Raw genomic sequence first — 18,320 nt, forward strand, 5'->3', positions numbered from 1 at the left:
CAAAAGATGTAAAGCACTCACTCGGTCTCTGACCTCCTGGCTTCAACCTTCCGCGACATCTGTGGATATATTGTAGCTGTGATGCTCTACAGACCATGTCACACATTGTTAACAACTGTCCACTGACAAAGATACCCGGTGGACTGCAGACTCTTTCATCTTTCTGATGACGATGCTATTAAATAGCTGGGCATGCACTGCATACGATGAATAATAAATAAATTAGAGAATAATCAAACAAAACAATAAACAGAGACGTAAATCCAAGTAACAATACACCAGACTTTTTAAAGGAAAATTTAACAGGTTATGATATGAGACGTAACTACAAGCAACACATACCCCAGGGTTGTTAAGGTAAAATCTAACAAATATATCAGCTGAAAGGTGAACACAAATAGCAAGCTCCCAGGCTTGGTGCATTTTTTCATTCTGGACAATTATTCAAATTAAACATGAAGATGATTAGTATTAAATTTTTTTGTGTCGTAAAGTCTCTCTGATCGTTTACTACTTGGATCATATTGTATAACACATTCTGACTTATATCAAAGTTGTTATCTATTAAAAAACACGTGTTTGACTGTTTGTTGGATAACGTGTATGACTGCTGGTATCAATTCATCAGTATAGTTGCTGTTGGGTGTTTCGTTTTACTTTTTCTTTTCTTCGGGCACCAATCAACCAAATGACTGGAAATTAAACAAATGTACAATCGGATAATATTTTATTTTAATAATGCTGCAAATCCCTACAGTGAAATAAAGTACCAAATGAAGTTACAGCGAACGAAATTTTCCGCGAACAAACCATAACATACGCAGTCATAATAATAAACAACAATGACATGGTGGTCATTCCCAAGACTTGCAATTTATTTTGCTTCTTTGGTACTACAAGGATTATTGACTCCCCATACGTACAAAGGATACTTTTAACTAATTTTGTAAGAAAGGTACATGATACTACAAAAGAAAATCGTATTCATCTCAATTTGTTGAATACCATTAACGACACAAATCAGATTAAGTCTTCTTAAGGGTCAACCATTGATTTCATGACATACATCGGACCTACAGCGGACAAGATGATCTTGGTCGATAACCTAGTTCTGGATACCTTTACTGCGCAATGCATTACACACATACTATCGCCTTGGTATATGCAAAACAAAAGATAATGATACAACATCGGACCTACAGAGGGCAAGATGATCTTGGTCGATAACCTAGTTCTGGATACCTTTACTGCGCAATACATTACACACATACTATCGCCTTGGTATATGCAAAACAAAAGATAATGATACAACATCGGACCTACAGAGGGCAAGATGATCTTGGTCGATAACCTAGTTCTGGACACCTTTATTGCGTAATACATTACACACATAATATCGCCTTGGTATATGCAAAACAAAAGATAATGATACAACATCGGACCTACAGCGGGCAAGATGATCTTGGTCGATAACCTAGTTCTGGACACCTTTATTGCGTAATACATTACACACATAATATCGCCTTGGTATATGCAAAACAAAAGATAATGATACAACATCGGACCTACAGAGGGCAAGATGATCTTGGTCGATAACCTAGTTCTGGACACCTTTACTGCGCAATACATTACACACATACTATCGCCTTGGTATATGCAAAACAAAAGATAATGAAATGGCGGAAAACAAACGAGAAGAATGAGTTGCACGAACTTGAAACTGAGAGTTTTTGCGATATTATATGCACCCAACTTCCCCCAACCGCCATTTTTTGCTCTTAATAAGTTACTTTTAATTGTCCCCAAGCTCAGTGCTATCGAAATAAATGGATAGTGAAATTATATATCATTGATATTCACCTAGACACTGATTTTTGACTTACTTAATTTTCTCCACTTTTGCACTGTCATATTGTTGCGTGAGAGAAATAACAATAAAGAGGCACGTGTAATATTATATTTATGTGTAACGTAAAGCTCTAACAATATACAACTGTTATGGCGTAATATTTAAATCAATGTTTTATTTTCTAGCACATGACATCTACTATCCGTATTCCACATTAAGCACAGGATCACTGCTTTGTCGTGCGCTCCAAAATCATGACACTGTACTCCGAATTGGCACAATTTTTCATAAGAAATATCACACTTTTTCATGAGAGAAAAGAGATGAACCAAACACGCCTCCAACTTATCATTAATGAATATCTACCCATACCTTTCTTGGCGATAACATCTGTGAAAACCGCCAAAGGTTATGACGCTCCAAGATGGCAGTACCAAATTTAAAACAGTTTATCTGGCATTCGAAACATTCAAGGTTTATGGTAGTCAGTCGAATTGAAAAGTCGTGAGTTTTTCAGCCGTTAAGGTATTTCAAGGTTAATGTAACCCCTACGCGAAGGAAGATTTCATTTTACTCTGAAATAATGACAAAAGAGGCTTCATTTATTCAGAAGCAAACATTGTCATTTAATCAGTTGATTTTTTATTGTTTAGTTCAGAAAGGAAATTACATCAGGAATCATAGTCAGTTATTAAAATAAATGTTGGTAGATTTATGCGTGTACACTAAAATTAAACGACTGCATGATCTAGAACAGAAAAGTCCATAGTGCAGCGCATTCCAGGTTAACCAGATATTCATACATGTTAATGAGTTTTCTAATTATTTGAGCACTTGTTTAAACGTTGATTGCTATAGCAAAAGTGCTTAAAATATGTTAGTACAGTCCAAGTCACAAAGTTCCAGTGGCAAAGGTATCGAAGCCAACAAGATTATCTCATCATTATTGCGTCATTAGCGCATTGTGTACTAGTAGCTTTATTTGTCCCTCTCAAATGTTGTTTGTCCATGCAAACACGTAGGGTGTAGAATACAACGCCATTGGGATCGTATATGTAATATTATTATATGTATATTGGATTGCATATGGATTCATGCAACATTTGAGACCTGCAAGATACATGTATATTTCTGGTAAGAAAACCGATGGTCATAATGGATACATAGACAGCCAGACAGAGGGAACAGGCTGTAGATGAAATGACAATCAGTCATATAATCTCTGAAATGAGCCGTACAATTCAAATCCTGGACAAATCTCATCAGTTTTGTTCAAGAAAATGTGGACGTTTGTTTCCAAAGTTGAAACAACTGTCTCCTGCAACTTGACCGCATTTACTTTAGATCTAAAGGCAAATGTTCTTTTTGGCGTACTGTCTCTGAAGCTTAGTCATTTGTCTGTAAATGTGTCCATGTGAACATTGTAGCGTATATACCTATTTCCAGCTTACTGTGCAACATTAGCATGTTTCTCTTTGACTTAATACAGACGAGTTGTGCTCGTACCTAGTGAAATACACTACACGAGTCTTTTTAGGTATTTTCATCCTCTATATGCACAAGATTCCTGTATATAAGCTCTACTGAAAAACATTGCCTACTGGATCTTCAATGCCGACATCCCACTCCTGAGGAACCATACGATATATACATAACCACTCAAATAAAAAATATTGTAAAGTCTCTTTATTCCAAAATAGAAAAAAACAACATACCTTTCCTTATTTTCTCTTAAAATTTGACAAAGGACCCTGATTTCCTAAGCTAAGTACTGATCCCTTATGATATATGCTTTTGACACAAAGGTTTGTCTGTCTTACTTAGCCGAATGTACAACAACCATAAATTAAGCACAAAGGACCTTTTCTTCAGATCATTTAGTATTTTCAATTATATGCAAGATCATTCAAGATAGAAAAATTGCAACTTAGATGTTTAAATCTTTAATACATGAAATATAAAGATCAAAAGTGTTGTCATGTTTCTCCAATTCTTGTTTAGTTGCAAGTTGTAATCAAGCCAGACAACACAAAAGAACTAGAAGTTTTGGAAATCTTCAAGGAAGTCTGCAACATTGTAACTGGGACCCGTTATATTGAAATCCTTGGCAATTTGAAGAAGTTTTTGCTTGGCTGATGATATGTCCTTCTCCATCACAGCTACACTGGCAAACGGCTCCTCAAACCCATCTTTGCCAATAACAGCATGCTGATCAAATTGGTTGAAGTGCAGTATTCCCTTTGACTCTAGTTCTTGGCGTCTTGACAGGGTGTCAGGGTCGCTGAGCATATGACTGTGGAGTGATGGGATGCATAGGAAGCCCATAAATTGTCCCTTTGGTTTCAACTCTGGGCAATATGGTCTAATACCACAAGACACCAAGAAGGCGTACATAACCAAGTCTACTGCATAGAGCTTCCTGATCCAGTCACGGAGATAGAAGCCGCCCATTCTGCCATTTATTTCCACCAGTTTGGGGCCTGTTGAGATCATCTTCACTTCTACATTGAAGACACCATTATCCAGGCCGATTTCAGTGCAGCATTGGTAGGCAGCATTTATAAGCTGTCGCTGCTTGTCATAAGGGAGGGAACTTGGCATGCAAGCTGCAGTCTCTATGAATGTTGCCTCTGGTTGGACCGTTGTCAGAGACGAAGGCAGCAACAAGTCTTCCTTCAAAGATTATTAGGTCAACATCATGCTCTGTGCCCCCAATATATTCCATCACCATGACAGTGTTACCATGACCAAGTCCAATGCCATAGTAATCTTCATCCTTTTGGAATGTGGAGCTGAGTTCCATGTACTTTTCTTCCAGTTCCTCTGCATTCTTCACCAAGACCACACCGACGGCGCTTGACCCGTATTCCAATTTCATGACAAGAGGGAATTTATGCACTTTTATGGCATTCTGAAGGTCCGCCTTGCCTCTAAGAGATTTAAACCATGAAGTGTATAAATAGGTTCTTGGAAAGTTGGGGATGCTACCAGTTTTTGTTCTAAGCACGGAAAGTGTGGAGCTCTTGTTTTTGGCATTCATGGCTCCCATGACGCTGGGTCCTATTGAAAGTATATAGAAAATACAAAATGCATATTAACGGACACCGATAATCAAATCATGTCATGTCTTGCTCAAAAATTAAGGTTCAATATTCTAAAGCTGCCAGGAAAGTCATCCCTTTTCTTACCATTGCTCAGAATGCGAGAAAAGGACATTGGCATGTAAATCACTCAAAGACAACGTTAATGGTCAGCACAAGGAAGAAAGTTCAAAATTATTTCATCAATTAAACCTGTTGGCCCAAAACTAGAGCTATTGCCAAAGTCTACAGTGAAAAGGTCGCCGCTAAAGAAAGTTCTTCAGTATCCCATTAGACATTAAACAGATGAACTTGTAATGAAAGAGAGAATTTAGAAGAACAAATATTCAAGAGCCGGTACTGCTCCAAAAGATATATTTGAAGTTTTGAAAGTCATTGAATGTGATTATAAAGTTACAGGTCAAATCTATTCGAACCCAAACAATTCTTGGGAAAGTAATGCTATAGAAGCACACAATCGACTGGACAGGCAATCTAAACAGCAACATTCGCTAGTGTGCAATGTTAAAATTTAGTGGTGGTGTAGAGTAAAAAGCAAGACGCATAACAAATCTAGACTGAATCATTGAATCCTTCGTAAAATCAGGCCGATAGACAACCTGGGGGGAAGACCTCCTGCAAATGACTTTATGGAAAGCTAGAAATGAACGTTAACCAAGATCTACTCGATATAAACACCAACAACTACACTCAGGTGGAATCAAACAAACCTTTGTAACGTATACTGCGAAAATGAAAGTTGGGAGGACGGAGAAATAACTCCTGTATATGATCGTGTAGAACTCTAGGAATCGACATCATGCAAGGATAAACCACTATGGATCTGCATAAGAAATATGGTAGTAATTGAACAACCCTCGAACAGTTAAGCTGTGAAACCTAGGTCCGAGGACACTAAGGACACAAACATATCATTGACGGATTAAGGAGGATTTCAGCACACTGAAGACTTTTGGACATATTCTATATTTTCTTTTTCCATCTATACTTTCAATGTGTATTTAAACATTTTAAATATCAATCGAACATCTACAATCTGACCACTTTAATGGGGACTGCAGTTTTGGGTCCCAAGTGTCTGTTTTGAGAATTTTCACTAAGGCGTTTATCAGTTATTTTCGAAACGGAAGATGGGAGTCATGGAATTGGAATTTATATATACAAAAAGGTCAATATCGTAAATTGTACATATTTTGTGCACGCTAAATCAAAAACATTTATGATTGAAACTTGATGAATATTCAACGTCTGAGCCACTGTAACGTCTCACGCTCATTAGAGTACTTTTCTAGGCATTTACTCCATCAAAATGTTTATACTGTGGGACTGTTGAGTTATGTTTTATTTGGAAATATGGCTCAACGTCCTCTGCGAAAACATGTGTTCGCTTTTGCAAAGTACACGTCTTTCAGTTTACTACAACAATTCCTACCTGTCAAATTCAAAAGCTTGCACAATTTAGATGCCAGCGGACACAGTCCTCCCAAAAGGTCAGGCAACCATCCACCATTTTGTTCTTTTTTCTCAGGAGTTGGTAGATCTTGACGGCGTGGATGTCATCTTGGGAATGATTTGAAAAGTCACAGTGAATGAACTCTGACACTTCTTCTGCAGCAAAGTGGTTTGGATTAGCCTCAACCAACATCACCTGTAAAAGTAGAAACATAATTGCCGCCAATATTTCCTTTCTGTCTCAAGACTGAAACTTGACTGGTATCTAAGCAAGAATTTAAGGCAAATAATATCTAGATATTACTGACAACTTATCTGATTAGTTTTTCACTTTCAGTCATATAATATAATCATGGATGGCTTAGAGTCCATTCATTTATGGAGGAAAAAAGCAGTTTAAAGCATGTTTTTGATTAACGGAGGCAATAAATAATTCCAACCATTGATGTTTATAAATGTAAAATATTTAAGATTGTTTTTTTATTTTGCTATAATATGAGGGGGTAGAAAATGCTACCAATTATTATATAACAAAACTCATTAGGACCCTTACTTTCACTTCCATATCCTGGGCTGCTGGCCAGATGAAGGCTTTGTTGTAGCCTCCAGCTCCAACGACGAGAACATTCTTGCCAGCCAGGACGTATTTTTGTGATCTTGCGACCATAGTTTGGATCCAAGGTCCAACAGACATGCCCTTTTCTTTAGTATACACGTTCTCGTAAATCTGGCAGTTGGTGATACAATCATGGCCGTTCACTTCAATGGCAATAGCAATCAATACATCGTTTCTTCTGGTGATCACAAAGTCAATGCCTAGAAACCACAAACTTTAATGTTTACAGTTTACCTGTCTACAACGTCATTTGCGTACTATTTTTAGGCATACGTTTATGGTCTCTCCTGTGTAAACATCCATCCCTTGTCAAGCGAGACATTTTCTAAACCAATGAATTTTAAGTTTAACATAACACCGTAAATGCATTTATAGATATTGATAACAATAATCTTCAATCTCCACAGAAGGACCATTTACTTATCGGGATAAGAGTAGGATCTTGGACGATTGTTTCTGAGCCTAATATCGCTTCATAAAACTATTTTTTTGTCCCGAGTTGTATAAAACAAGAATTCAATTCATTATTATTCCAAAGAACAACCCTCACACCCCAGTACCAGAACATCGATTCTTCGGTGCATTAACTATAACAATGTATGTACAACAAATCTATAACTAACCTTGGAAATCACAATTTCCATTTATAATTATCTTTAAAATCTGCTGTAACCAATCTTGGAAATCTAAATTTCTATATATGTAATACTACAAAGTAGGCACATTTGGTTATAGCGCCCCGTTTTAAGGAATTCTTAGATTTGTGCGATTACTTGTCTGATTCTTAGAATTCGGTGCAATAGAAATATTCCTTTGCCTGAAATAATTAGCCAGTTAGTAGGAGCAAACGTCACGGAGTAAAGTGTTAGTGAATTTTCATAATGCCATGGTTCACTAGTGGTGATTTCTGGTCAAAACCTAATGAGTGACCCTGAAATAACAAAGTCCTTACTAAAATCTAGTAGTGTACATTGGTGGTGTGACGGCAATGACATTATTTACGGTAGGAATCCGGTAAAATACACAATGGAATCAATAAAAATGGACTCGGCAGATACCGTTTGTGTTGTCATAGTGGTAAATGTAATGCAGTTGTACTAGCGAAATGTTCCTGGAAACCATTGTTTTACTGGCCTAATAGTTCCCTGTGGGGGCCCCGAGTGGCCGAGAGATCTAAAGCGCTCACCGTTCCGGATCACTGCCATGTCACCTCTGCTTGCATGGGTTCGAGTCCAAGGCTCGGCTAGCGTGGGTACGTGGGAAAGCCTGCCAGTAGCTTCTCGTGGGTCGGTGGTTCTTCCCTGGGTTTTCCAGGGTTCTTCCTCCACCTGTTATACTGGCCGCCATGTATAGGCTATCTTGTGCTGAAAAATGGCGTTAAACCCGAGAACAACAACAAGTTCCCTGTGTTAAGGGTTAGTTGTATATTTTCTACAATGTGAACCGTTGGCAAACCTAACAAAGAGAAACCATACAGATATGCGGTTGATAGATATTTGGCAGGTTGTAAGATATGTGGTTTTGAATTGAAAAGTGTAATATTTATGAATAGAATGAACACGTTGGGGTTTCTGATTTACAACTTAAGTTGTATGGAAGTCTTTGGAAATCTGGTGTAAACTTATGACTTCTAGCGGGAATAGCGCCAGTGTTAGGCACCGCCCAGTCAAGTAAAGGCCCCTGGCTTGTACCAATATATATATATATATATATATATATATATATATATATATATATATATATATATATATATATATATATATATATATATATATATCACTTGCTTTGATACAAAAACTAACCACTTGCACGATTGTGAACACGAAGGCCACTTCTGTCAGCAGTTTTAATTTCGTGGAGTATCAACAGATTACCAACCACATTAGTATGAGCTCATAAACCACCTCATCCAGCGTTGCATTTTTCTTTCGTTAACACCAAACCTTGCGAAAGACATCATTTTTAAAGAATGGTCTCTTCATTCAGTGGTGCTGAAATTATAATGTTCTTGACACCAAAAAACACTTACCGCTGACATCAGTTTCAGCGCAAAGGCCAAAGCTTTGCATCCAAAGTTTCAGTCTAATATTTAAAAAGTGTCGATTAGCACCTTTCATTTTTGAAGTGAGTTAATGGTGTGATTATAACAGACCAACCTTGTGATAAAATCAAATAACATGGATATTGTAAAATTTGTGTTATTTGGATAAAAAATCAAATAACGACCTTTCTAGATTCTCCATTTTAATGGTTCTGAAGATAGCGTAGGAGAGGTCAAAGTCTACAATTTTATGCCCTTCCAGCATTATTGTACATACATGCCAAGTTTTAGCTTTGGAGCAATTTTAGGAGGTCTGCTATTAGTTTCTTTCAAGCGGCTGCTATTTCAGAATTAAATTCGTCGGCAGAAATTACACATACGTCTGTACATTTCTCGTTTTAACCAGCTTGTTTACTAGAGTAATCGTATATATAGTAATTCTGATCGCCTTCATGAATGGTTTACTATAATAGTGTAAAAATATATTTGTCCATTGTTCGATATGTCCCATGTTGAGATACTTTGCCACTGGTAGGCTGAGTGGTCAAAGGCTTTCGCCTTCATTGCTCACTAACAACTCATCTCTGTACGCGTGGGTTCGGCCAGCGTGGCTATGCTAAAATGCTTAGGTCAGTGCTTGGAGTAATGTGACATTACTCCCTTATATAAATAAAACCTAACCTAGCCAGTGTCAATGTATCTTGGGACAAATAATATATATATCTAAGTTTCGAGAGTGTCTGCACGTTCTAGTACGGTATATGAACGGATACCATAACATCATTTTTTGGCGATGTGGAGGTAGCCGTGGTAGTATGGGCACTGAAACGTGCAGGCAGTCGATAGTTGTCTTATCTCGCATAAACAGGTCCTAGGTTCGATACCAAGCAGAAACCGGGTATGGAGCGAATTGCTGAAATTGCTTGTTTAGAGCTAGGGTGTCAATATTTGTAATAATCAAGGTCCCTAGATTCGTCAACCATATGGATTTTAATCTACATCCTCGTATACTAATATATTTATAAGTATATAGTCTTAAAAGTAATTCTCCTTAGGCCAGTGCTTGGAGTAATGTAAAATTACTTCCTTATATAAATAAAACAATAACATATTGCGCATTATTATCATGCGACAGTAAACACAACCTTTCAGAAATTGTCACTTGTAAATATTTTTCTTTCAATTAGCTTTTTTACATAAAGGTTTTCTGGAAGTTAACCAGTAAATTGCTTGAATTGTTTTATTTATTGCTTTTGCTTTCTTTTAACGAAACTATTTCATGTAGGTCACATGCCGAGCTTTTTCTTAAGCTCTCAACAAGAGGCCTTTGTGATATATACTAAATATATGAGTATTTCTCGACGAGTCCATGCTTTATCATCGTATTGGAACAGGAGAAAGAGCGAAAGCGGATTGTCTGAACATAGCCACCATAGTAATCGAAATGTGCTGCTTGATGACCGTTACTCATTTGACAAAAACTGGACCCTCCCACAGAGCATGTCTAGGTGCAAACACCATGGATGATGCCGTGTTTAACAACGATGCTAACCAACGTCATCAGTTTTAGCACCAAAAGAAAAAGCTTTTTTTCTGCGGTGCTGAGGTCACTCTATTGGATTTACCGAAACTTACCAATGATATCTCTGTTGGATTTACCGAAACTTACCGATGACATCAGTTTGGGCTAGAAGGCCACCTCTTTCAACAGTGCTAAGATCGTTCTCATGGCACATTATGCTTTCCAGTAGAGCAGCGCCTTTCTGCCTGACTTCTTCTTCAAATCTCGCCACCTCTGTTTCATTGGTGACCCCAAGGGCCATCAGGGTGGTCTTAAGAGACTGGGGAATATAATTGTCTCCGTTGACTGGTTCAGTGTTTGTGTCAAGTCCGCAGCTTATCTGCAAATTAAAAATAAGTGTACTAGACATTATTTTACCAACTGAGGGACAGGTGATCGGGTACAGTAAACCAGTCCAGTGAGGCATTAATAAAGCAGTTATGTCAAGGAAAGCCTATACAGGATATAACTTTCTATGCTGGAAGTAAAGAATGCGGTCAGGTTAATACTATCAAATATGACTTAATAGGTTTTACCAGTTTTATGTTCCCGCCTAAATGCTACCAGGATGTCAACAGACGGATTTTGTGTGACGTTAAACAGCTCTGCAACACCTGAACGGTTATACTTTTTGCAGAAAAAATTGGAACAAGGTGCCTTATCCTGAGACACACGGTGTCCAACCTAGCCTGGTCACTGTTCTTTTATGATATGCACGATAGGTGGATTCAAATATATTTCTTAAACATTATACCAGTAAAGGAAACGACTGCAAAACACTAATTCTGCAAGCCTGACGTTGCATGTGTTGTACACTCTATGCCAGTAGTGTGATAATTTCCCACTTTATTGTCCAAATTAAGGGAGAAATATACCGTGCAAAGTGTACAGTTATAATATTATAAATTGTAATGGGTATTGAGTCTTAACCTTTGTCCTTTATCGAGGGTAGACGTTTGGCCTACTTGAATATTCAAATGCTGTTTTTGTGATGCTTGTAAGTTATAAATAGGTTGTTTACTGATATTTGACTTCAATGTCTAGCCTTATTTACAAACATATAATGTTCTGGTAGCGAATTTCTGGTCTACAGCTTGGTCTATCTATTTTGTCGTAGGCTTTTATCTAAGGTTGTATTCAACAAATACATTCATGCCTCCTTTAAGTTCAATTATTAGTGGCATTATTTACTGTCGTGTTTAGATGTGATTTGAAAGAAGTTATTTATTCAGAAACTATTCATTGGAATTAAAAAGGTATTCATTGACATTTGAAAGGTACTCACTGACTTTGAAAGGTACTCGTTGACATTTGAAAGATACTCACTGACAATTTGAAAGGTACTCACTGACATTTGAAAGGTACTCGTTGACATTTGAAAGGTACTCATTGACATTTGCAAGGTACTCACTGACATTTGAAAGGTACTAATTAACACTTGAAAGGTACTCAGTGACATTTGAAAGGTACTCATTTACATTTTGGACAAAGTCACCACTTTAGGATTATTATGTATTTATTCAAAAACATTCAGGATTATATCATTGCGATCCATCACGACTGTTGGTAACCTATTCAATATTATTGATACATCTTCACATTCAATATTGGAATTCATTAGGAACACGTTTTATGATTATCTGGAATTTAATCCACATTACCTCAAGTTCCTCTTATATTTCACTTTGCAGCTTTGAAAGATAAATGTTTTTGTTGATTTTAATGATAAATCTTGTCAGGTACATTTTATACCGCTGAGGTCAAACAAGTGCGGGTTTAATTCTTAACAGGTACGCATTGTCTCGTTCAATTTAAAACTAGTTTGCAGTGTGAGCATGCTTGATGCATATGCAACGTCCGCACACAAATGAACACATTGTCTATTTGGTTATTTTAGTGCAGTGAATAGAATTTCCGATGATTTCATAACAGTTAATAGTATTACGTTTCCTTTTTGGACAATTAAATTGTTTATATCTGCTTTCCTGACAGATTTTCTACTTAACTGTGTCTCTTTTGTATTCATGGGGGAGAGGGTGGGAAACCTCCTACATCGCAGCCGCCAGCAGTGTAACACAATCCGCACGAGTCTTGTTCTGATATAGACTAAAGAAAGTTTACGAGGTTTCTGGCATAATCGTACTCTCCGAGTTTTCACTGATTCCACAGCAGTAAAGGTCATTTTCAGAGAGCAGCTGTTGGGTACCAAATATATGCATGCAACATTTGCATGGATATGTTTTACACTCGTACTTGCTGTGCAGCACGCGTGAAATGATTATTGATCCTTATATATCGTGATAGCGTTTATGCATTTGCAACCGTGGATCGTAGTAAGTGAAAGTTACTAACAGGCGCCATACAGGAGGATCGTGGTGGTCGGGGGGTGGGGGTGGAGGTAGAATGCTGTGACCAATATCGGTAACCATCAAAACCCTTTATTATAACGCTATTATGTATACACTATTGTTTATTACGATGAATATCTGAATCAATGATTGCTTTGTTTACATTTGGATCTCTGTTGTTTCACACACAGCCGATTTTATTTATTAACGTAATGCTACACATTTCTGTGCGACGAAAGAAATATGATTATTGATTGCCAACACATACATATCATTTAAAACAACTTTAAATCAGCATTGTACACATGTTCATTTAAACAATTACCATTTGTGTGGGAAGTATTAACTAAGCAGTATACAAGCTTACAATGTGCAGCCTTGCTTGTATCAAAAATCTTAAAACATAACACATCGTGCAATTATATAATGTGCTGGTAGCACAGGGCCTTCATTCTTCACGTGAATGAAACATATGGGTATACTCGGATTTGGAGTCAAATTACGAGCCTTCGTGTCATTGGCAAAACTATATAATTATAGGTTTTCGACATATATCAGGAGTCAAATAACATTTTTTGGCAGATCAGGTTATCGATTATTATATAGAAATCAAAGAATAATACACAGAACTGTGATCATAAAGCATGCCGACACATACAGGTAGATATTATTAGCATGAAATGAAACAGTGTAGTCCCTAATCTGCTATAAAGTAACATGCTGGCAACTCAAGTTATAACGGTGTTTGTATGACATCTGCTGCCAAATATACCATCCTCAGACCATGATCTAAACTGATCGTATGCCAATCTTTTTGTCAAATAACATGCTATCAGATCAGAAGTTATATTGAATCAACGACAGTATTCCCTGAGCATCTGTCCAGCTGATGAGAGTCAAGTTCGTAAAGATGAATTAAAACAGCATACAATCTGCTTTAATCCATGATGCTGGCAGATCAGAGTCAACCTCAAACCATGATGCTGGCAGATCAGAGTCTACCTCAAACCATGATGCTGGCAGATCAGAGTCTACCTCAAACCATGCTGATGGCAGATCAGAGTCTACCTCAAATCATGCTGCTGGCAGATCAGAGTCTACCTCAAACCATGATGCTGGCAGATCAGAGTCTACCTCAAATCATGCTGTTGACAGATCAGAGTCTACCTCAAACCATGATGCTGGCAGATCAGAGTCTACCTCAAACCATGCTGCTGGCAGATCTGAGTTTACCTCAAACCATGCTGCTAGCACATCACAGTCTACCTCAAACCATGCTGCTGATCTACTTTCAAATAATGCGCTAGTAGATAAAGTTATACACTGTTCATGTGTAATCAAACAATGATTCGTTTAATTTGTGTCCGCAGATCTTGGTCTACTAGGTTCGCAATTTGGTGCACGTTTACAGAGACAAGTAGTATAACTTACTGATAGTATGACAAGACATGCAAAATTCTCAAGTTCTGATTAGTTACTGACAGAAATTTAGTTTTGGACCGTTACCCCTATTCCTGGACAAGGTTATTACACCTGTCATGGTTATGTGGTCGCCACCTATCGACGTCATGTGGCATTTCGTCATTCGAAATACTAAATATGCTCCTTTGTCCCGTTGCTATAAACATTTTAGTATAACACTGCCACTCGTACAATGTGTGCATGACTACCAGTAAATTGATTGAATTTAGTTTGTTATTTGAGATATTTCAATTACTTTTAGTTCTTGGCTAATGAAAACCATTGATAACGTGATTGTACATAACTAAAGTAACATTGTTTGTGTCATGCCCCATTATTGCACATCCTGGTCAAAACATTAATATAAGATTCCGATACCAATAATGCATTTTCGTTTTATGACACCCATGAACAGTATCCAGGATTCACCCCTAAAGTGACTGACATCATCGGGGTAAGCTCGTGGAAGAATCATCGAATGTTTTCAACACCACAAGGTATCGTCATAAACATGTAAACAATATTATTCTCTTACCTAATGGTCTATTGACGAAACTAAGTTTATATGCTTCCTAAAGGTATAGTGTGCAAATATAAATCAAGAAGTAATAAAAATAATATTATCTTTATATTATTTCCAAACAAATAAACGTTAAGACGCAGGTTGTACCTTTTCACACACAGATAGAGATAGATCCGTCTGGAAGCAACGACTGAAGTCAAATTTTAGTGATCAATCTATTGTTTTTCTTACTCAAAATATGCTCAAGAAATTAATGAGTAAGATTTAATTTTATATTCGTGAAAATCCGCTCCGGTAGCCTAGTGGTTAGAGCGTCCGCCTCGGATGCGGGAGATCGTGGGTTCGATCCCCGGCCGAGTCATACCAAAGACTTGGCGCTCAGCATTAAGAGGTTAGTGTTAGGACTGGTCGGCCCGGTGTCAAGATAATGTGACTGGGTGGGACATCACGCCACATGTCTGCGGCAAAATGCCCCAGTTCTAGACATCGCTATAAACTGCCACACTGCAGACATCGTAGCGATATGACTGAATTGTTTTAAAAAGCTACGTTGAAAATCCAAATCTCACACACATATTCAAGAAAGGCTATTCGTGATATGTTTCGTGAATAACAACAGTCACAATTACAACAACAACAACAACAACAACACCTGATCCTATTTCTACCTTAAAAACAATAATAGAGGACAATAGTGCACAAGAAATCGTATGTGATTCTCACCCTCCCCTACTATTGCCCGTTAGTAACTAAGTAGATCCAAACTAAAGGTAGGCAATATGTAACTATCCAGAAACATAATTGGATTATCTTATGTAAATATCCAGGGTGTGGTAAGAACAGAAGTCATTTTACAAGTATTGATTGGAACTACTAGTGCTAAAATATTTATTAATAAAAATATAATCTTATTTTCTTGATTTAATAAACATAAAAAACAAACATTAGTATGAGTCATTTTGATAACCAGATATAGTCGATGTTTAAAGACAGACTCTGTCTGGGCCGATGCTGAAAAATGGTTCTGAAGAAAGAGCTCTTATTACTTACAGCATCACCAACCACGATTTGCTATGACGGTTCAAGACAATAAGACAGAAGGTCCAGTCATGTATCTTGTTCACATAATGAAAGCTTTGCTTAAAACTGTGATCATTACCCAAGGTAGAACGGTTGAGAGAGAGAGAGAGAGAGAGAGAGAGAGAGAGAGTATATCGCTTAGCAGTTCGTCCTATATATGAAGAACATCTACGATGTGGACAAAAATATGAACAAAGAAAAACTAAATAATTCAAACAAATCCTTAAGTAACTTTAGTAAAAGTGGGATTTAGACCACAAACATGAACCGTCTTAACTTCATAATAATTATGACATATATAAATATAACCACCAAGAGATTTAGAAAATAACAACAATACAATACAATTTAAAAAGACTTAACCAAATCATTAACATAAATTTATATGATGATTATTTCGACCGCAAGGTTAATTGGATGAGCGAACCTTTTGCATAATGAATTATCTTTGCTTCATCATTATTCACCGCAGGTATTTAGAAAATTCATCAGGGTGTTTAGGAAACAGAAACGAATGTAAAAGCTTTAAGCAAAACCGTATGTCAAAATTTATATCACTGTGACCTTGATCCCAAAATAAAAGATTGCGAACAGGCTTATATTTGAATGAATTGCCTTAGCTTAATATTGATTTATGCAAGCTATAACGGTACTCTATTAGAAACTTTGGGAGATGTAAGAAAATTAAAAATCTTGTATCAAAATTTAAAAACAATTGTGTATCATCCTAACTAGGAAAATTGATCAACCAAGTGGTTTGAGAAATATAAAAATTTAATTTTAAATAAACTTTATTCAAACGATAGCACATAATTTGTTGACTTTGACTTCCATCATAATTTGATAGGCATAAGCATGCACTTCAAAGCTTCAGGAACAGGTGGGTTAAGGAAATTAGGTAGTGAACAATCTAAAACCAGACAAATCAACACAAACAGGACAGGCTTTTTGTTTTCTTTAGCTTCATAATGATTCACAGTATGATGCTATGTTTCATGGAAATGCTAAATATGTACAAATGAACATTTTAAAACCAAAACCAGACTGTTGACAATGTTTCGAATGCTTCCGAATAATATGAGCTCCTAAAGAATAAATAAAAAAAACTCACATTGGTTGTCACGGGTGTATCGTCATGGTTTCGACATACAATTGATCTCATGCGAAGAGCACATTTATCTGTACAAGCCCATCCTGGAACTGCAAAATATAAAATGCACAAGGAAGTATTGTATCAATATCATCCCTACAAGGCTTTATAAAGAAATATTGAATCGATATCAGACAATATGTCTGATGGATACGTATTGTGACAATATCATCCCTACAAGGCTTTATAAAGAAATATTGAATCGATATCAGACAATATGTCTGATGGATACGTATTGTGACAATATCATCCCTACAAGGCTTTATAAAGAAATATTGAATCGATATCACACAATAAGTCTGATGGATACGTATTGTGACAATATCATCCCTACAAGGCTTTATAAAGAAATATTGAATCGATATCACACAATATGTCTGATGGAAACGTATTGTTACGATATCAGCCAATATGTCTGATGGATACGTATTGTGACAATATCAGCCCAAAATGTATGATGGATCTAAAGATACATTATATGACTATTTTCTATGTCAGCATTTATATATATATATATATATATATATATATATATATATATATATATATATATATATATATATATATATATATATATATATAAGGTGTTCAAAAGAACTGCTGCATTAACACAGAGTTGATATTAATGCATTGTTATTTTAGAGTACCCGAAGGGGTTGATAGTGATACACTACTTTCCTATCATACATATTGGGCTGATATCGTCACAATACGTCTCGGTTTCAACTATCTTGGGTCTTCTAAAGACGTTTTCTCTTGATATCTGCTATATAAGGCTATCTTAGAATTATTTTTAAATTCAAATTTACAAGGATTTCTAAAATATTATTCTCAATTTAACTCTACATGGCGTGGAAAAGAATTATTCTTATTTTCAACTCTACAAGGCTTTAAAAATAATTCTCCGTTTCAATTATTCAAGGTTGTGAAAGGAATTATTCTCAATACCAACTCTACAAGGCTTTCAAACGAGGCGATGTAGCCATGCCAACCAAAAAAGTCTTTCTAAAGCAGCAATGCATCAAGATCAACTCTGTAAGTCTTTCAAGCAATGCATCAAGATCAACTCTGTCTTTCTAGCAATGCATCAAGATCAACTCTATAAGTCTTTCTAACGATGCATCAAGATCAGCTCTAT

At 36.6% G+C, this 18,320-nt stretch overlaps 2 protein-coding genes and 1 pseudogene across 2 annotated transcripts; all 3 read right to left on the reverse strand.

The window, feature by feature from the left end:
* Positions 1 to 3,886: 3,886 nt before the first annotated feature.
* LOC149789609 (carnosine synthase 1 pseudogene) lies at positions 3,887 to 4,342 on the reverse strand (annotated as a pseudogene).
* Positions 4,343 to 4,427: 85 nt separating this feature from the next.
* Positions 4,428 to 4,898, reverse strand: LOC149789610 (carnosine synthase 1-like). Its single transcript, XM_089973072.1, has one exon. The coding sequence runs from the start codon at positions 4,896 to 4,898 to the stop codon at positions 4,428 to 4,430; it is 471 nt and encodes a 156-aa protein (XP_089829198.1).
* LOC149789611 (carnosine synthase 1-like) lies at positions 4,774 to 17,227 on the reverse strand. The gene is made up of 5 exons (XM_089973339.1): positions 17,144 to 17,227; positions 10,729 to 10,960; positions 6,956 to 7,218; positions 6,383 to 6,598; positions 4,774 to 4,909 (listed from the first exon to the last, which is right to left on the reverse strand). Exons 1-4 carry the CDS (start codon positions 17,192 to 17,194, stop codon positions 6,392 to 6,394), a joined length of 753 nt encoding a protein of 250 aa, XP_089829465.1. The 5' UTR covers positions 17,195 to 17,227; the 3' UTR covers positions 4,774 to 4,909; positions 6,383 to 6,391.
* Positions 17,228 to 18,320: the final 1,093 nt, after the last annotated feature.

This window comes from Sinohyriopsis cumingii, chromosome 10 (assembly GCF_028554795.1).
Source record: "Sinohyriopsis cumingii isolate HCF-2022 chromosome 10, ASM2855479v2, whole genome shotgun sequence".
Taxonomy (NCBI): domain Eukaryota; kingdom Metazoa; phylum Mollusca; class Bivalvia; order Unionida; family Unionidae; genus Sinohyriopsis; species Sinohyriopsis cumingii.

Coding starts and splice junctions, on each gene's coding strand:
- LOC149789610 (XM_089973072.1), bottom strand. CDS start 4,898: ATGGGAGCCATGAATGCCAAAAACAAGAGCTCCACACTTTCCGTGCTT.
- LOC149789611 (XM_089973339.1), bottom strand. CDS start 17,194: ATGAGATCAATTGTATGTCGAAACCATGACGATACACCCGTGACAACC. Junction 10,961..17,143: donor ATACACCCGTGACAACCAAT/GTGAGTTTTTTT, acceptor TTTAATTTGCAG/ATAAGCTGCGGACTTGACAC. Junction 6,599..6,955: donor CCCAGGATATGGAAGTGAAA/GTAAGGGTCCTA, acceptor CTACTTTTACAG/GTGATGTTGGTTGAGGCTAA.